This window comes from Rousettus aegyptiacus, unplaced genomic scaffold, assembly GCF_014176215.1.
Source record: "Rousettus aegyptiacus isolate mRouAeg1 unplaced genomic scaffold, mRouAeg1.p scaffold_m13_p_3, whole genome shotgun sequence".
NCBI lineage: Eukaryota > Metazoa > Chordata > Mammalia > Chiroptera > Pteropodidae > Rousettus > Rousettus aegyptiacus.
This window is the reverse complement of record NW_023416306.1, coordinates 95,847,172-95,868,492: the sequence shown is the minus strand read 5'-3', so window position 1 is coordinate 95,868,492 and position 21,321 is coordinate 95,847,172. Positions and strand designations below refer to the sequence as shown.

At 34.0% G+C, this 21,321-nt stretch overlaps 1 protein-coding gene across 3 annotated transcripts; it reads right to left on the bottom strand.

Annotated features, from left to right (window-relative positions):
* Positions 1–249: 249 nt before the first annotated feature.
* On the bottom strand, positions 250–20,413 carry LOC107514421 (MAP3K12 binding inhibitory protein 1). 3 transcript variants are annotated; one of them, XM_016152115.2, is made up of 9 exons: positions 20,201–20,412; positions 16,333–16,452; positions 14,371–14,592; positions 14,188–14,284; positions 11,657–11,722; positions 11,257–11,409; positions 7,633–7,730; positions 1,745–1,783; positions 250–801 (listed from the first exon to the last, which is right to left on the bottom strand). In XM_016152115.2, exons 1-9 carry the CDS (start codon positions 20,327–20,329, stop codon positions 694–696), a joined length of 1,032 nt encoding a protein of 343 aa, XP_016007601.2. In that variant the 5' UTR covers positions 20,330–20,412; the 3' UTR covers positions 250–693. The 3 variants fall into 3 exon arrangements, with proteins under 3 accessions (XP_016007601.2, XP_016007602.2, XP_016007603.1); XM_016152116.2 differs by having other exon boundaries at positions 250–798; XM_016152117.2 differs by lacking the exon at positions 16,333–16,452 and having other exon boundaries at positions 20,201–20,413.
* Between the last annotated feature and the right edge of the window lie 908 nt (positions 20,414–21,321).

Genomic DNA, 21,321 nt, shown 5'->3' with positions numbered 1-21,321 from the left:
AGAACTGGGCACTATAAAAAGGTGAGGCTCTCAAGGTGGAGGGACTATAATTTATTTGCAACATCTTTTATTTCCAATGACAGATTTGGTTTCTACAGTAATAGCTAACACTTACTGAGAACTTCCCTTGGGCCAGTTTCAAAAGCTGTACACGCAGGATCTTACCAATTCTTCATGACAATAGTTGGTTCTATTATTATCATTCCCATTTCACAAATAAAAGGCACAAAGATTAATAAACACAGTCAATAAGGAATTAAAGGTGGCATCTATTGTTTATTTACACTGAAACTGACATTTAAAAAAAGTATGCATTCTCTTAAAATTCATTTATGTCAATAAATTTTTGTTGAATGCCTATTAGAGTACAGATTTAAAATAATAAACTGGTTAACATCAGTTACAAATATAAAATCATTTTAAATATCACCATTTGAAACAATCTTTCTGTGGTATACACAAAATTGTACTTTCAAATTAAGATTTTTACTTTCTAAAAAGACCTCCTTTAAAACAGAAGGAAATAAATTCTGACAATGCTATTTTGAATGCATTCACTATCTGAAAATTCACTGGAATATATGACTTCAGAGGGAAGGCTACATTGATAAATATGTATCCATTTAATTAATTGCAGTGTAAGCTATACACACGCACATAAAAAAGTAAAATGACAAGGATGAGAGGAATTTTTCATGGGAGGTGGTGAGTTGCCATGGATTCTGCTTCTCTTGATTTTCGGAGCAGGGCTTGTTTGAGAACACTAATTTTCTCATCAAGTTCAGCCAGTGAATAGTTCTGCTGTAAACAATGAGAACACAAATTGCTGAATAAGACTCTGAAGTATCTTAATGTAGATAAAGTGCTAAATGAACTATAAATATTTAAAATACCCAAAAGTATGGTCAATGTCTTTTAATCTTATGAAATTTTAAAACTGAACTATATATGTTGACCACATCATAAATTTAAAGGTATAACAAAGCTTAAATATTTATTTTTCTTTCCTTATGACTAAGCTCTCCTGAACCTTTTATACTTTGAAAGGATTGTAAAAAATTTTCAAAAACTAACTATTTTCATAACCAATAGTAAAAAAATTAAACTTTAGGATTGGCTTAAGTGTTTGAAATACTTGGAAATTCTCTTTTGATGTATCAACTGCAATCAACTACCCTTCCCGGAAAAAGTGGATGCTTTCAGAAATTTACAATAAAAAATAAGTAACATGCTACTCTTAAAAAATAAATCAAAAACCTTTTTAAAAAGTTTTCTCCAACTTTACGTTTATATTGCCACCTCTGAAGGCTAGCTAACCTTACTAATTATGATTCAACTAAGTACTGTACTAGGACTGTGGACAGGAGTGGGCTGAAGTCAGCCTCTGCCAAATGCTCTTTTTTGATTTAGATGCTGCTAGTTAGCGGTGTCTGCAAAAAAGGGGGTGGGGGTAAGATTTAAACTACTTAAGCATTCATTATTTTTCAGTATTTTCTAACTGATACAGCCTTCTACCATTAATAGCTGAATATAGACTTTTATATTTTTCAGGCCCATCTGAGTCTTTCCATGCCCTTAATATAAAATTATTTCTCTAATTCAAGAACATTAATTTATGCTACTTTTTTTTAGCCTTAAATTTACCGTATGAACTAAAACAAAACCACGGTAGAAACTTTTATTAAGAAAAGTATAAAACTAATCAAACTACTTCAGAAGCTCAAATGAAAATGCAGCAACTTACTTGAGGCGGTTGAACTTTTCTTCTTTTTCCAGAAAAGTTCTACATTAAAAGTAAAAAAAATTAAGTAATCAAATGCTTAGAAAATCTAAATAATTTTCCTTGATAGAATACTGAACAAAATATGAACAACTTTGGCAGAAACAAAGCCCGCAAACTCACCAAGCAATATCTGCCCTCTTACACTTTGGAAGTTACCCTCCAAAGATGATATTAAAAGTGTACAGCAGTAACATCACAGCAATGTTTGTCCTTGGCTATACATACTTTCCCACTAATTCTCAGCTTCTAATAAGGCTGAGTGTTTGTGGAGAGAGGTGCTCTGGGGCTTTTCTTAGTTTCCTTTTGAATATTTCTCCATCCCAAGATACTGAACAAAGCAGAAATAGACAGAAAAAGAGAATTTGGACTTGCAGGCCAGGGTGTGAAAACACACAACTACACACCCTTGAGTGACTGTAATGGACACCGGTTGTACGAGCACCTATTCACTGCTCCTCTGTGTGACTCAGGGGAATGCAGATCCCACCAGCCCACAGTCTTGTCAGTGACTGGAATGGACATAGACCCAATTCTGGTGATCTAGTAAGGAGATGTGCACTAAGAATTAGGGGGAGCGCTTCTGAAAAAATTTCACTTCTAAAGGAAAACCCTCAAAAGAGGTAGTTCCTCTGGACACTGCTGTATCTGGACAGGACGTCTGAAAGTGCTATATGTCATCTTGCCACCTGCCTGAGGAAAAAGCCACTACCAAGTAGAGCTAAGAGGGAAAAAAAGCCCAATTCTTTGATAACTGCACTATAATAGACCTTCCTTTTTTAATGATAATTTCCATATTGTTTAAGCCAGTTTGAGTTTAAATTTCTGTTATGTGAAGCTGACAACATTCCCACTGACACTATGCTGAACCTTTTAAATCTTGACCTAAAGAATTCTTTCTAGAGTTTGTTCTTGGTTTGACAGAACCACAAGCTTTCAAAAGGCTAGCACCTTTGACAAAGAAAACTGTCAACATAGGAAGCGAAATGTTCTCATGAACACTTCTGACCAATGAAATTTAGAAGAGGTGAAAATTCATTTTCCTTTGTGTCAAAAGTTGTTTCAAAGAATATTAAGGTATGCCTCTTATCAGTAGTTTTAAGTAGGAAATCATTTAAGTGTTGGAATTATTAAACATGGGTGGGGGGAATTGCTTATATAAACCTGTTCCTTCCTTTGCCAAACTGAGCTGGATACCTGTGGTGGTTCCTAGAGGCAAGAAAAGACAATGTTTAATTTGCTCACTGCTCAGTCTCTTACCTTCCCAAGAAGCGGCTTTTTTACATACCTGATGAAAATACTCTCCATTTTCCTAACAGTTTAATCTATAAAATATTGATAGTTTCCATATCACTGAACAATCAGATTATTATTGTATCATGAAACTAAATTGAGAAATATCAGAATGTAGAGAACAAGGATATATCAGGGGTTCAATGACTTAAAAACAGTAAAATGTGGCTTGGGGGGACTTATTTTAGGTCTGCGTAGAATATTTTGACAAGTAGAACAGTTAGAAACACATTTATTGTGGTCATACTGGAGTAGCTTTAAAATTTTTTTTTTTTAGGTGTAAAAAAATCTCAGTATAAAAGGTGGAGATTTTTGACAAGTTTTGGTATCTAAGAGAAAATATTTGCAGGAACAGCACATTGAATAAACAGCTAAATAGAGAGAATTTAAAAATGGTCTCTTCTCTATTATTTTACCTCAGCAGGTAATTGATAGCTACATTTATAATGCCCATCCTGATGAAAAGGTGATTAAACACAGACACACACATGCACACACTTCCAGAGAACCTGTGCTCTAAGGAAACTCAGTGGTAAGGAGGCCTCTTCCATGATCAACTCCTTCTTTACTTCTAATCAGTTGTAAAGGACTACTGATTTTACAGGGTACAGTATCTTAAATGTTTATTCCTAGTCCCATCGCCCTGATTCAGATCTTCATTCAGACAATAATATGTTTCCTATACTATTTTCCTTAACTTCGGCCTCTTTCCAACTCATACTTCATAATGCCACCAGAATGGAACCTATATTTACAGGTTTCTTTCCCAAAGAACCTTTAATCGTGCTCCAATGACAAACTGGTTACTGTGACCTTCAGGGCCCTCCACAATGTGTTTGCAATTTAATTTTCCCACTGGAGCCAGTTGCTCACCCCATGCTTTAGGCCCTCCATGCATGGCCTGTGCATGTGATGTTGACTTAGCCTTTAGCACTCCCCTCTCCTGATATTTCCTTTTAGACCCAGGAGTTACTATTGCAGATCAGAATTAATATTCTGTGTAGTTAGTGCTTTGAAACAAAGTTAACAAACCTTTAAAAGTCCAATAATCAATCTCCAGCCAAGTCCTACCTATTCATTCTCACATTATTCAATGCCTAGTACATTCTGTGTGTTCAAAGATGAACAAGACAGTTCCTGCCTTCAGAGTTTCAAAATATAGTGTGAAAAGTAGATGTATAAACATGTCATTATAAGTGATAAGTGCTATAAAATGAACAAAGTGCTGTGGAAATACACTTGTAAAGCGTGTTATATTTACTGTTTTTAAGGGTCATAATTTAAAATCAGTAAGTCAGTCTTTGGAAATATTCATAAGGATTGTATCTTTTAAATTGGCTGTTAAGCACTGCCCTTAAAATTTTAAAAACATTACCACACTCAAATCTTTCCATGTTGAAAATGAAAGGTAAAGATCTTTAGAATTACATTAGAAGTTGCAACAAATACTAATCTTTGTCATAATTTCTGCTTTATATATATAACTTAGTTTTATGTTTCGAAAATGAAAGGAACTTTACATAATCTAGTTTTGTTCTATAAATAAAATATAACTCATATCTTTTCTTTTGCTAATGTTTCCCTTTTCAAGTGCTGTGCTTCAATGTAACCCATGACAATCAATTTCTATCAACTGTAAGAGACTTCTCGTGTTTAGAATTCATCTACATGTGAATCTAGATTAAACATATTTCAATCAAAATTTTTCAGAGTTTACAACTTCAATTTCTAACAAAAATTCAATCCTTAAGAAATGTAATGGGTTCAACTTTCCCTTACTCTCTAACTTTAGAAGCTATAAGACTGTGCTACATGTCATCTTTTCTGTACACTTTTAAGAGATATGTAAAATTATGCAATTGCCATGTGTGTATTCCATACACATGAGGATGGTGAGAGTGATGAATAATGTGCTATGTCCTTTGCAGGGGTGCGTTCACCTCCTCTCATGTGCAAAGCCAATCCTAAAGCCTGTTCTATTCCAAGCGAGGAGTGGTGCTTATAAGGATGGCACGTTCACTCTATTACGGAGGGTGAGTGTGAAATCTCTCCCTTTGGGCCTGTGCCATATATATGCATAAGTCTTGAGGACAGAGTCAATCTGAATGTTTAAACCTTTCAGTGCTTTGTGTCTCCTTGCAGCTCACTATTAATTTGGATATGTCATTTCCATTACTAATGCAGAAGTGATCCTTCTAACTAAATATACATTGTTTAATAGATTTGGGAATATTTTTTAAAAGCACTAGTTTTATCACAGGTATGGCAACCTAACACATCCAGTCCAATCTTCTGTTTACATTTATAATGCTTCTGCCCCTGAGGTTAGGTAGTCATCGAGTTTCAGGTCTCAGGCCTCTGACAGTCTCAGTGTTCTTACCCATTCTGTGTTTTAACTATCACCTGTACAAATATTCTCCCAACTGTCTTAAGTGTTAAGTCCTATATTTTGAGAGGCTTACATAATATTTCTCTCTATATAACATGCTATGACTTCAAGTTCACATTTCCCCCCAAAGTATCTCCCCTCCAGATTTTCTTATTTCTATCAATGACAGTATTATATTTCCAAAATTAGACTCACATCTCTCCACATACAATCAGTTATGAGTATTTGTCAACATTTTTTCCTACTGTTTCTTGCTTTTATCTTTTCTATTCTTACTCTCATGTCTTTAGCTCAGGATCTCACTTCACATATAAGCTAGTATAATACTGTCTCATTTTTGGTCTCCCCCTTTTCAATCATCTCCCAGGGCAGTTTTAGATAAATTTTCTAAATGTCATTTGTACAAGTCACTTCCATGCTCAAATGTTTTGAACAGTATTTAAACTTTGGATACGTTAAAACTTCTGGGTATAGCATTTTAAGTCCTCTATAATCTGACTACTTTTAAATATCTACCTCTCTAACCAAACACCCTAAAAACACTTTCTATCTTGAGTACAAAAGATCCCCCCAAACAAGATTATGACTTGAAGGACTTGTTCTTTTGTTAACCAAGTTTAGTAACGGATATACAATAAGGTTTATAAATCAGAATCAGATAGAAGAGATAAATGATGGGTCAAAGTCTCACTGGAGGCATCTAATACTATGATATCTCTTGTAAGATCAGTTCTATTGTTAACAAGAATTATATTAACGAGATATGAAACTGAACTAGAAAAATAACCTGCTAGGGATAACTTAACGAAGGTAGCTTGAATGAGAAAAACTTATGGTAGATTGCTGTAGGAAAAGGCATAAATCTTTATGAAATTTTCTAGGAATACATACTCAAAGAATAACCCTAAAATTAGAAAGACCTTTGTAATTATATAGTACATGCAACAAACCTTCTCAAGTTAGATAAGTGAAAGCTAGAAAAATTTACACGGCTACTTCATAGATGGTTTCTGAAACAAAACAACTACTAATATTTACTGAGATTTTACGATGTGCCATGTAGGGTGCCAAGTGCTTGACTGGTACTGCTTTGGCCATTAATACTTTAATAAACTCTATTTTACATTTGAGGGAAGTAAATCACTAAAACTCTTTCTCTAAACTTTTGATCATTAGGATTTAGTGCTTACTTCTGTTATGTGACCTGCTTCTTCATCTGGAAATAACTTTTCTGTGCCTCACTCTGATACCCAATTTAAGACTAGAAAGATTGCTGCTACATTTAAATATAATTTTAAATATAGTTTCCCCAGTGATTTATAATGATCCATGCTAATATGAACTATTTTATATATTTTTTCAGAAACAGGAGTTTTATAAAAATAATTTCACTAAAAACTGAGTAAAATTAAAACTTTTGTTCACTTTTACATTTAGTTTTTTCTAATATGGCACTGCTTTAAAACAAAACAAAACAAAACAAAAAACTAGAACACAGAAAAGGCAGGTGTTATGAATAATCACCCCAGAAGACCAAGGGAAAATAAGAGTCAGCTCAGGATCACTTGTCTGAAACATGCCGATGTGACAGAGAAGGTACTTATCAGCACAACACACTTGCTTCTTACTGATCTTGGAAAAAAGAATGAATGAATGAGTGAATAAATAAATGTTAGAGTTGAATCAGACGAATACATAACTAGTCTTTCAAAAAGTCTGGTGGGTAAGGAAAAGAAAAAGGCAGGAAAGCTGATTGAGGTGTCTGTTTAGTGTAGGGGAGAAATGTAAACATGCACAGTCGAGGGAAGGAGTCTGTGAGGAGGGAGGGATTAAAGAGACAGAGAGATAACTGACAGAGCAAGGTCCCAAAAGAAGCCTTTATTTTATAAGACAGTAGGTTCAGAGTGACAGGATAGACCACTATCCAGGCTGATTTACTATGCCATGGCCTAAGATTAAGAATCTGGGAAATATACAAGGTACCCCCTTCAAAAAAGATATGAGTCTATAATACAATATTCAGATTCACAATTTTAAAGAACGTCCTACATCCGTTCATTTATCTTTGAATTAAGTGTTTCACATATAGTAGATTGATGAGTAAACTGTTATATAAAGAATCCTAAAATAAAATAACATTTATTTATTTTTAAAAGATACTTATACTTACTATAGATTGAAAATACTCAGGAGAGATGCCTTCCAATTCAAGGATTTTATCCTCAAGTTTTTTAATTCTCTGATAAATGTCTCTCGGCACAGGACCACCTAAATACATTAAAAAATATTCTGAGCTACTACTGAATAATTCTTATACTTCTTATTCTTAAAACACAATGCAAAGCAATGGGAAATATTTAAACTTAAGAAAATAAATAAACGTAAGTACATTAGAATGATAATCCTTAGCTCATATTTTCATATTGTACACTATGGGATCTTTATTCAACATCTCTCTCCAAGCCCCATTTATGCTTCTTATAGGAGTTTTAAGTTAAATTCATTTTATAAGATACTGAATAGCTCCTGTATAGAACAATTTGTTTTTCTGATAGACTTTGATAGTTACTTGGGAAGAGAAAAATGAAGTTACAATTGACAATTCAATTCAGTGGTCGCAATATGTCATATCATTTTCTTCAATTTATATTTCTCCTTACATGCTCTATTTTCTCCTTTAACCTATAAGAATATTAAAGAGGAGCTTTACCATATTTCTTAACTCAAACTTTCTAGGGTAGAGGATGGTAAATTAAGGTTACTCAGATTTCAAGGTTATGATTATATTCCAAATCCTTTCATTTCTCAGCATTTCCAGTGCGACCCATTCTGGTCCAGACCACTACCGTTTCTCCCTGGATTATCACAACTACCAAACCTTGTTTCTGCCTTGCTCCCATAGAGTCTATTTCTCAACAGAGCAGCCAGTGATCCTTTTAAAATGTACATCAGATAGCATCACTTCTCTGCTCAACACTTTCCAATACCTTCGCATATCAATCAGATTCAAACCCAAAGCCTTTATCATAGTCTAAGAGGTTGTACACATTTGCACATTCTTCCCATACTTGTATCATTTCAGCCACTTGATTCCTTTTTTCTGTTACTCAACTGGCCAAGTACTCTCACAGTTTTAGCACTTATGATTCCCTTTACCTCCTTATTCACAAAGCTTGCTCTCACCAACTTCAGGTCTTGGCTCAAGTTACCTTACCTGTAAGACCTTCTCTGACTACCCTTTAAAAAATACCAGTGCCACCACCTCCCTCTCCCTGGTACTCCCTATCCTTTCCCTTATTTTTCTCCAAACCATTACTACCACCCGACAGTGTGCATATTTATCGCCTGTTTCTCTACACTAAGCTCCAAGAGGGCATAACTTTATGTTTTATTATAGGATATAGCTGTGTGGCTTGTGTATTGTACAAATCTAGGAAGCATCAATTCGGATAGTACATAAGTACTCTATATTTACTGTCTTAATGAATACAGGATTAGACAATCATTTATACAATTAAAGAATTGCATAAAGAATATAGGCGAAATTTCGTATCAAAAATATTAACTTTTTAAATATAAAAATTCTAGAAATATTTAAGAATGTTTTTTATCTTAGGATCTTGATTGTGCTTGCTCTTGAATAAGGTAAAATGAATAACTTATTCATCTGACTGTGCTCTTGCTGCTCCCTTTACTTAGAATGTCCGCTGCCTTATCTATGTACCTTTCAAGAGCATTTCAAGTTTCACTGGGTCAACAAAGCAGTGCCTAAATTTCTGAATGTGGCGGCTCCTTGTGGCCCCAACATACCCTTCCTTTACAATCCCTTTAACATTCCACTTGACCATTAATCCGTCTTTCTCCCAAACAGATTATAAAGTACTTGAAGCCAGGGACTATGGCTACATCTTAGTATCCCTCATGTCTAAAATAATGTTGGCATATTGTAAGCATTCAACAAATATTTTTCAAAATTAACTACTTGACACTGTCAGACTTAATAAACCAGTCAATCCTTTTACACAGTTGTATTTTAAATTCACCTAATTTGGGGGGAAGGTATTAATTTTAATGCTTATCTCTTATTACCCTGGAAGATTTACTCATTCTCCTATCTTCTTCTACCTCCATCTAGCAAATACTCCAGCCAGATTGGACTCAGAAATTCCCTGCACCATATTTGTGCTTTTTGCAGGTACTCTTCCTTTTTGGAATCCTTTGCTCCTACTTGCTTAATAATTACTAACCCTTAAAAGGCTCAAATGGACCTTTACCAGGGATACCATCTCTCGATCTCCCCTGAGAGAGCTGAACATGAACTTTGTGTCCCCACTGTACTTTGCACATATCTGAAAAGGTAAAATGAGCAATCATTCCTTCAATAAACACTTGAATGCCTGTGTTGTGCCAGGTACTGCACTAGGTACATAGTAATGAACATGAGTTTGCTTTCATAGACCTTACTATCTAGTGGGGGAGACAAATATTAAACAAATATAAAGGAGGACAGGGAATACAGAGTGTATGAATATATAATAAAGGGGAACCCACGCCAGTGTGGGATCAGGAGGGAAAAGCATGGGCAGAAGAAAAAGCCTGGGTAAAGGCCCTAGGACAGCAAAATGAGGGGGAAGCTTGAGATGTGGCTGAAACTTTGGCTGTAGATCATACTATTTAAAATTACAATCCCCTCCCATTCCAACCTCCTTTCCCTTCTCTTGGTCAAGCTGCTTTTATCCACAGCCCTTGTCTCCTAGCGTCGCATGATTTATGTAGTAGAATTGTTATTCACACATATTCTCAATGTCTAGAATAGTACCTGGCTTATAACAGGAACTTAATACCTATTTGTGGAAGGAATGAATAAGTACTAAATTTCATATGCATATCAGCAACAGAAAACCATTAAAGAATTTTTAGCTGGAGAGTAGCAAGATCAGATCTGAGCTTTAGAAAAAGTAATTTGGCTGCGGGGTAGAGAACTGTTCTCAAGGAGGAAGTCTAATGGCAAAGCAACCAGTTAACATCCTTCTATCCGTCTAAGGCAGAGAACATAGCAACTTCAACAGTATAGCTGTGGAGGTAGACAGAAGTGGGTAGATTTTGAGATATAATTTGAAGACAAAATCAATTGGATCTGGTGACTAAATGGGGAGGGAGATTCAGGCAATTAAGATCTAGGTTTGATTTCTGGTTGTTGCTTACTACCGAGGGCATGTTGTTTGAGCTCTCTGAACTTGTTTATCTGACAATGATAATAGCACCAACACCTCACAAGGGCATTGTTAAATACTGAGTTGACATATGCATAATATTCTCAGTGACTGACAGTATTATTTAATAAATGTTCCCCCATAGCATTTATTTATATATATGCTTATCCTCACTGAGAGATCCCTGAGAACTAGCATCACAATTATCAATACTTTGTACCTAGCACAGTGGGTGATAATAATGAGAGATAGTCATGGTTAAGTTATGAAACTGATAGCAGGAAAAAGATGACATTCGTTTTCAGCAATGACTATAATAAACTGAGTGTCATGATCTATTTGGAATCTGTTCCCATTCTCTTAACACTCTGATCAATTGGTGAGAAGTGTAAGAGGAAGAGCATAAACATATGATTGTAAATTACGTGAGAGAAGATGTTATATTTTTTCATTTTTGTACCAACCAGAACAATGTTTTGTACAGGACAGGTGCTCAATGAAAGGCTGGTGACTAAATGAACTGGAATTTTTTAACCACTTGCAAAGGTACATTATGGGGCACTGCCCAGGTCTTTGCTTACCTGTCTGCAATCGCAAGTGAGCCTCAATATTCTGTAGTCGTTCTTCTACAGCCTGATTACCACAATCTCGGAGCATGCTATTAGGTTTGTGACCTGATCCTTGAATTCCTTCAGGTCTAGTCTGTGGTCCATATGTATTCACAACTCTAGAAACTAAGTTAAGAAACTTTTGAGACTATTAAACTTACACTTCAAAAACCAGAAATTCTTCCTAACAGTACTTTAAGTAGTTTTTATAAAGACCATCTAGCCACAAACCCTAGTATGGAGAGAGGCAAGAAATTTTGTTTTCTTTTAAAATAAACAAAATTTAGATAGGAAAGTGGTTTCTATTCCATTTTGTTTATAATCTAGAATAAACTTTTGTCACTGATAAAGATATCACGTAGTGGATACTTACCTTTAACATGACTTTTAAATCCAGGGTAAGGGGTGAAAACGGCATCAGTTCTTGCACAACTATTTTCTAAAGAGAATTTAGATGAGTTTAAGTATATCCTTAACTTCAAATGTATGAGATTTTCATAAACTTCCAATAATTCATATTCATTAACATATTACTCATAAGAGAAAATAATTTTGAATAACAGTAAATTACCATCACAGGAAAAAATTTAGTAACCTTTACCCTCTAAAATGTATAATATCTAACTAATCTTACCTGATTTTCAGGTTTATACATAGAAAAGTCCTTTGCATTCAGTAGCATAATTTAATATAATTTTTAATAAATACCAGTATTCCTAAAAATCTGGGCCTTTGGAGGAAAAAAACTTATGCAGTATAGAGAATATTTTAATTCTAAGCCAAAGAGACATATTCACTTTATTTCATCATAGAAATAAACAGAACTCTTTATTTTTACTAACATATCTTTTTTAAAAAATACGGCATTTACTTACTGACCAAATTAGTGAACATCTAATAAAAAGATTAATTACACATTTAACACATTTTATTTCAGAAGTCTACATAAAAAAGACACTTGAAACCTCAGGTATAACACGTACTTTTCCACTTTACCTAGATGTTCAATGCTCATTTAAAAATATCCCTAATCACGAAAGCCATCTATATCTTTCCAGACTGCCCCTTTGTAAAAATGCAGTTTTAGAAAAGACTGTTGTGAAAATTTGTTCCCACTTTTTTCTAAGCTAAAAAGCAGTTTCTTTTAAATTAGATACCAACAAATTAAAAACCAAGGGGAAATATTAGAAAGATGTTAACATCATAAACATTTCAAAGTTTATAAATTAATACTTTAAATGACATTAAGTATAACCATGCATTACAGTAAATTTGCTGAAAAATTCCTCTTATTTTATAATAAAAAAAATGGATGGTAAAGAGATACTGAAAGAAAATTCTTTTTCTCTATGGAATTTGATTTTTTAAAAAGTCCATTGTTTATAGTTAAATCAAATTGAGAAATATTAAAAGAAACACTAACACATTACAATACATTTATAATTTTTGTCTGTTTTCTTAATAGTTCTGCTGATAAATCAAACTGTGTAAATAAAATGCCAAATTCATCTTTTACATATAGACACTAAATAGTCATTTTTTTTTTCTTGTTTTGAGACACCTCAAAATATGTTTAAAGGGCCATCACTCCCCATTCCCATTCTATCATTTCATGGGGTTAAAGGTTAAAAAAAGGAAGCTATCATCCATTTTGGAGCTATATTTCAAATACATAGATTAACTGACCCATCAGTGAGAAATTCAGCACGGTGTGGAGATAGTGAATGTATGAGTACTATAGTCACTCTCCATAGCAATTCTTGCTAGCACTGTTTTGTGTCGCCAAGGAACTGAATGGGCCAAGGAATCCTGCTGAGCATTTCAATTCTTGTCAATTTCTATCCCCTGGTGGTTTATAATAATAGAGTTAGCAGGGAGAACAGAGGAATAACATTAGTGACACATGTGCTTGCTCCCTTGACAAACCCTTTCTCATGGGTTGCTTGCAGTTGGATTGTAGTACCTGAGATTTTGTCACTGTTGCACCTGTTTTGAGGAGCTAAAAGGAAAATATACCAAATCTAGAGATATGCATATATAAAGTTAATAGTAAAAAAGGATGAATTTAGGACCCAACTTGAGCCTGTATTATTTCAGTGTACAAATGAGATGAGTCAATTGTAGGTTCATTTGACAATTCTATATTCATAATAATTAGCTACGATACTGGAGGAAATAAGAAAAATGTTCATTCTAATTAGGAACTCTTCTCCATAATTTTTATAAGACTACTTGTTCTGATTATTACTATGATGCCTGAGTGAGCTATGCCAGTGCTTTGCAATATTTTGTATTCCGCAGCATATCTGCAGATCTGTAAATATACTATAGCATCAAGTGAGGAGGAAAAAAAGAATCTGAGGAAAAACAGCAAATGTATGCACTATGAGAGGAAAAAAAGAATAATGACCACAGTCTTCATTACAAATTGGTTTTATCATGACAAGACATTTCAAACAACTCGTAGTAGTGAGAAAACTGCTCCCTCTTGAGGAGTGTTAACTTTACTAAGTTTGCTTTATGTATTAACACCATAATTTCATAAGTATATTTACAGGCATGAAATTTATATAGCTTAGTTCTTCCTCACTAGTGAGACTGAGCAACCCTTGCCACCCACACTTCATTTCCTAAAGGTACTTTAAAACAATCTTTTCACTTGTGGTAAACATTAGCCTTTTCGTTAGCATTTATTTGATTTTTGTGTAATCAAAATGAAAATCATTTTTGCAATATAGTCTTATTAAACAGGAGGACATTCTGCTATCTTAGTTTCTAAATAAACCTATGAAATAAATTAAACTGTGTTCTTAATGTTATTAATTTTTTAAAACAAATGATGGATCTGAGCAACTGTAAAAACTGTTCTTAAAACCCTATAAAAATTAACTTCAAGGTAGTTACCTTGATTACAATCAATAACATTGCAAAATTCTCTGACGTTGTTTTCATTGATTTCGGCTTGCTTTCTTTCAATAAATGCAGATATTCGTCTGTCAATCTACAAACAATAAGTATACATGTTTAAACAATTTAAACACATTATTTTTTAAATAATATTCCCCACCCTCTAAAACAATTTCTTACTTCTGCTTTTCCAGCCTTTATTTGAACTACTTCTGGATCGAAATGGATCTGTGTCTTTTTCACATCTCCTAAATCACAATCTTCGCACTTTTCTTCCTCTTGTAGGTCGCCAATGGAAAATTTGGCATTTACTTCATTCTTGTTCCCTGTTTCTGTTTTTCCTATCTCTTCAACAATAGTTGTACTCTCTTTAATCAGAGTCTGAAGTTTTGCTAAAAAAGGCTGAGAAGAACACAATTCCATCTGCTGGGGTTCAAACTTGTCAAAATTGATTATACATTTAACATTTATATAAATTTCTGCTAAGAAAATGCAATATTTAACATCAATTAGCTAAATATAAAAAGTTGCATATCAGGATACACAGATCTGACTACATATGTTTGCTATTCTTTGCTACTGTGACCATTATCATTTGTTAAAATGTGTTTCTAAAAAAAAAGAGAAAAAGAAAACCTGAGGAAATTTAAAATTTTCCTTGAGGGAATCATTGTTACTCATCTTTTATTTTGTGCCAAATCAAAGCCTTAGCCTCTGGCACCAATGCCACTTAATTAACATGTCATTCAAATGCCTCCTCAGAACACTAAGGCTTAGTATTTTTCCTCCTTAACATGAGAGCCAGTGCTCTCACTCAGCAAAGCCCTGCATTATCACTATATCACTGGAGATTCTCCTCTTGAAACTGCAGTTGGCCAAAGTGAATGAAAGAGCATAGACATGAAACACATAGGTGTTATGCTGAGTGAACACTCAGGCTTTTTCTGATATGGCAGGGTGTCTTCTTGGGTCATGAAACCAAATTTCTAAAAAGAAAATGAACAAGGAAAAAAAAAAACCCCAAAAACCCTACCAACATCTATAGCTGAAAAGAGATAGATGCTTTTGACTACACTAGAGAAAAAACCCTGTTGTAGAATGTAAATTATACTAACCATTTCCCCACCACAATTAGGCCTCAATTGAGTTCTATAGCTCATTGCTTCTGCCCTTTAAAGTTAGGGTTAACTATTACTTTTAATATGAAACAGAGAGTTAAAATTTCCCATAAAGTCGTTGAGCAGAGGGCTGAAAATTAATGTCTATTCCATTATTCAAAACATACCAATACTTGTCAATATTTCAATTATTTTTTCATACCAATAATTTTGCTTCCATTTTTTGCTATGCCAAATACTCTTCTGAAAATATCTTAATAGCAGTAAAGTGACCAATGCAAACAGCCTTTCCATTTACTTTGTCTTTTATACTTTGATTAGAGATAAACTGCAAACTTACACCAATTATAATTGGAGACATGTTCGACTGGAAACTAGCAAGGTCATATTACTGTTGTTATTGAACTGACAGACTAAAAAACATGGCAATACTATTATAAATAACAATTTAATGTTGACATCTCATATTAAGTATGAATTATTTCAAACTGTTAAGAAAAAGAAAGGATAAAATAGTGACTGGCTACTCACTAAGATAAGACATTAATGTCACAGAAATTACTTTCTTTTTAAAAACTATGCTGAAACTGTTTAATTGCAATAGACACTCCAGGATGTGTCATGCTGGGATAATGCCACTTCTTGAACCACTGAAAGCACTCCATGAGCCTCCAAACTCACCCAAGGCATGGAATCATTATCATAGCATGACACACACCTGCCGTGTCTTATTGCTTAATTATAACCCACCATAGATGCAACTGTATTGAATTTTCAGTGCAAGTCTAGAACTGCATTCATTCAATCTTCATAACCACATCGGCCTGTTGGGCTATATTCCCTTAACTGTCCTGATCATTATTCAAATTGACAAATTTGGATCCACTGAGGAAGAAGTAATCTTTTATTATTAATACTGTTGAATGCAGTGTTCAGATAGACCTAACAAATACTCCAGCTAATAATTTAACTACAATTAATATCTATTCTCAATATCAAGTTAACATTTTTAACAAGAATTTACCTGTAAATACAAAATGTGTTGCTCAAGTGCACTAAAGAGCAAAGCAGGCTGGAATGCCGAGAGGCTCTGGAGTTTGTTCCAATCGATTGTAATTTTCACCACATCATCTCTGAGGTTAAGCTTCAAAGGGGCAAACCAGCAACATTATAAAAATTACACAATTAAGCTGTACATATGGGACCGTCACACACACAAAAAAGATTTCTACTGAGTAACACGCCTATTTAGCTCAAACTGATCAAGTTTTTAATGACATATAGTTAACCATTTACTACTTAGTTACCATTTTAAAAGGCCAAGAAAGGTGCAATTTTCATTAAAAAAAAATAGAATGACATCACATTCTAATTCTATTCTTGGGTCTGTGCAGTGGGATCACCTCAGAGGTGAAACTATCCATGAAAGATGAAAAGATGAGGCTTTTTTGATACTTCAATATCTAAATACTTTTTGTGGAGGCCTAGAGAAGCTTGCCTTATTCAGAATCCTACTATTTCTAGCTCAGAGCATTAAACAGAGGGAATGGGCACATTTATGAAAAGTTGTGATATACACACTTCATTTTGTAAAGCATGTACATAAATACATAATTGAAATATATCATTACTCTAATGCCTTCTGAATCACATTTTTATTGTTTTCAACTATAACCAATTAAAAATAATTTTAAAATTAGTATTATTCATACTTAAATAATGTCTGCGGATAAGTGACAACGTGCCTATCTACTTCAAACAAAAATTCAACTATTAATTAGCTGTGGAAATCTGAAACTGAAAAACAAATATTTTTCCAAAGTAGTGATATAAGTGGCCAGAGACTAGATCTTTTGCTAAAACAACATTTTCTAGTAAAGTGTGAGGGCTCATTAAATGAAAATGTCTTATAAATTAGCATTGTGTGACCTATTTTAATAAAACTATACATAGAAAACTACCAAGAATCCGAGAATAAAATTTATATCAAAATCAGTGAAAATTTTATAGGGAAGGCCTTCATCTCTAGCCTTTCGAGAGAAAAGAATTGAACCACTATAAACTTTTCTACAGACGTGTTTATGGTATACTATAATGATATATATTACATAGTAGAATCATGTTAATACTACTATTTTTTCAGAAATCATTTATTAAATATTAGTCATGTTTTCTACAAACTAAAAGACAATTGTTACATTAGTTTAAATACAGATTTTTGAGTTGTGATTATAATAAAACAAAAAAATGAGTATGTGTACAAAGAACCAGAGAGCCAAAGTTACCCAAAAAAGGTACCATAGTGAATGAATACTATATGACAGAAATTTATCACTCTTTGAACATGAGAGAAGAAACATTTAAAGTCCATATTAGACAAGTGTAAAGAAAAAGGAAGTTTTGTGTAGGCTGCACTAGCAAAGATTAGTTTATATTAATTTAACTAATTTTACATTTAAGATTACCACATTAATCTTAATTAATGTTATTTAATGCCTAGAAAGCCGTTGTTAGATAACAATTTTTTAAGTATGGAAGTAAACTATTACTATAGTTTTATAGTCCCCAAAGAGATCTATAGTTATTACATAAATCTATGAATACAGTTTTGGGATAAAGCCGGCAAATCCTTAATGAAAGCAAAACATCAAATTTTCTAAAGAAAATATTAACTTACAAAAGATAAATCTCAATATTTGGATCATATTCTCATTTCAATTCAGAATTATGTAAGGCTTCAAGTGCAAGATACTAGATCTTTTAAGAAACCAACATAAGAATGTAACAAACAAACTTTAAAAACGATCCCAATATTCATCTATTTATTCAACAAATTTCCTACTAGTAATAGGAATTCTAGCATTTTTACCCTATAGAACTTGTAAACAAACCACTCACTCAAAAATGTATTAATCTGCTAGTAATATGGACTATTTAAATATGCATTTTCAGTAAAACCTTTATTAAATTAATATGAAAATCCAAGCTAAAAATTCTTCAGCTTCATGAAATGGGCCATCCGGAAGCAAGCAATTAAGTTAAAATCAGAAAATTTGAAATCAGGATAGAAAATACTTTTTAACTTTAAATTTTATGTTTCCTATTAAGGCGAGCTCATAATATAATACTATGCAGAATGAACTTAGTCATATTACAAAATTCATTTTTAAAAAATCCTTTAAATTTGTTGCAAAAGGTAATAGTGATTTCCTCCAGGGGCAATTTTATAAATATAGTACTATGGCTTTCATTTTTATCTTTAAATAATACACCTCAAAATACAAAGAATGTATCAAGATAGTTAGCTTTTAATGAAAAAGATGATCTTATTTTCTAATACTTGTATAGATAGCCCTTTCACTATTTCAAGTAAATTCGCCAAATATTTACTCTAAACATTTTTGACAGGTGACATAATATAATTACATCTCTACTTACAGTTACAGAACATCTGAATGTTTAAAATTTTTTTAATGTATTAAAAATTCAATATGCAAAATATTTCAAAAGGAATGTTCAAATTACTAACGTTAATTTTAAAAAAATCTCACCACTAAAAAAAACTTCTGTAAATTATAGGTGAATATAAACTTTCCTCATCTTGACATGAGACTATAAATAAACCCTGAAGGTCCAACGTTCATATCACAAAAAGTTTTCAAACTTTTAAACCATTTACAGGTCTTGAGCTTTAAGGCTGAATTATTACTATCCCCAAATCTTAACAAAAATTTTTTAATAAGTCCATGGCAAACAATTACGTTTAGAAGTTACAACGTTTAGCAGATTCTGTTAATAATCATTCCACTACACCAAACTGAATGTCTCAGAGTAATTCTCTTGTAAGTCACAATAAACATATTAGGATTTTTTTTAAATAGTGAAATAACGTTTTAAAAATTTGATTCTCCATCCACCAAAGGCTTTAAAAGGTAAATTTCACAAATCAAACCCTCTATTTTCATAAAGGAAGTTAACATGATCTTAGACACAAATGCCTGCTGTGCCTACTACAGGCACTAGTACCAGCCCCACAACAAATTTTTATATTATAGCTAGAAAATATTCCATCTAAGATATGAGAAAAATTTCCTTTTGAAAAGCAGGCGAATTCATTTTCAAGTTGTTTCTCATTTAAAATTTGCTTTGCATTTTATTTTACATGAAACAAAATAGTGACTTGACTGGAATAGAGTGTAAACAGCATTTTTATTTAAACCCAATTTTATTATGACATTTCTGCAAAAGCTATTTATCAGCCAGTTAAACTAGTTAGTTAAACAAGAGTTCTGATGTAAACAGAATTTTCCATGAATAAAAAGTGAACTCATCCAACTTCTTACTATCAGTTAACTAATTTTAGGTTAATTCCTTTTATTTTCCTCCCCGTTTGAAAGGGTAAGAGATGCACACAACCACCAAAAAGAAACAAGAAATAAAATCAAGTGACTCAAAAAGCAAATTACCTAAAAGAAGAGGACAGAGAGTGTTTCCAGAAATCTCAGGCCGTTCTAATCTATCAATTACTATGATGAATGAACTGGAGGATAAAGGATGCTAGGGGCCAGGCGCCTCCCAAGCCCCTCAGCTTTTCCGCATTCATTCTCTCCAAGCCTGTTCCTCTGGGAGCCGGATTTTCACTTACACTATCCTCACTCACCCCTGGGGAGAGAGTTGCAAGGAAATCTAGTCTGCAACCAGTCTTGAACTAAGTCCGTGAGGCCATCCCCACTCCGACCGCAGGCGGCTGGGCGCAGGCTCCTTCCCCGGCCTCAGCTATTCAGGACCGGTCCCAGGCAGGCCTCCGCTGCCCCCGCCTCCGCTAACGGGGAAAAAAAAGGGAGAGGGGCCGGACGGTTCCCATATCCCTCCTCCCACAGGCCACCACTCACTTGTCCAGCCAGGGTACGCAGGGAGCGAAAGATTTCGCAGAGTACCTCTTGGGAGAGGTTGGGGCTGCAGCTCTGCTCCAGGCTCCTGTCACCGATGGTCGGGCGACTAAGCTCAGCTGCAGCAGCCATGACACCTTCACAGGCCGCCCCCACCACCACAGAGGTACGCTCACGACCCCACCCTCTCCTTCTTCTGTTACCGTCGCTCGGCAATGACGTAAAAACAGTCTCAGTTAGAGCGGTCTTGAAGTCCCACCCTTTTATGTGATCGACAAGCACGTGCACCAGTCAGGTGCAGCTATAGCTTTACGCCGTGGACTGGGAGCAGGTAATTGCCTAACTGCCTGCGCGAAGCCAGATACAGTATTTAATATGATGATTGGAGTCGTTGTCCGCCCAGGGTTTTAGCATCGTGAAGTGTTCCTTGACTCTTAGGTGTTGCTTATGAGTGTTGGTCAAAGGGAACTTCTAGTTAAATGGTAGAATTTTAGCCCTATTATAAATTGAAATTTGAACATGGCGCTGAGGAATGGTCTGGGGGAAAGATCGCTGGTCCTGAATGCAGCGGTTCCCCACCCGTATTTCTAAACATTGGGAAACTTTCATTTAAAACTTTCCAATTTGGATGGGACGTTTTCATCTCTACAATATTGCTTAAAACTTACATAGATTAACGTCACTACTTTTCATGCCAGGAAGAGGAAGATATAAAAGAACACTACAATGCTCTATCATGCCTCACTGTCAGGGGAATGACAATTTAAACCTGAGAAATAATTATGTAGAAGTTTTAAAACGTGCATAATTTGCTATCTCCTCTGGGTACAGTACAGACGTTCAACCTAAAACTTTCAAAGAAGTGAAACACTGATTAAGATCCCAGCAAGAATTTAACCCAAGTAACTGCATGCAAAACAAGTTTTGAAATTGGAAGATATAAATATGAATTGAAATTTGACAAAGTATTATTTATTAGATAGGTTTATTAAAAGATATTGAAGGACTTTGCAATCCCATAGTCACAGCTTAACAAAAAATTTAAATTTTCCAATTAAAAAAAAGTTTTACAAGAATTTTTAGTGTTAAGCTCTTTTCAAAAACACTTAACAGCTTTGAGATAA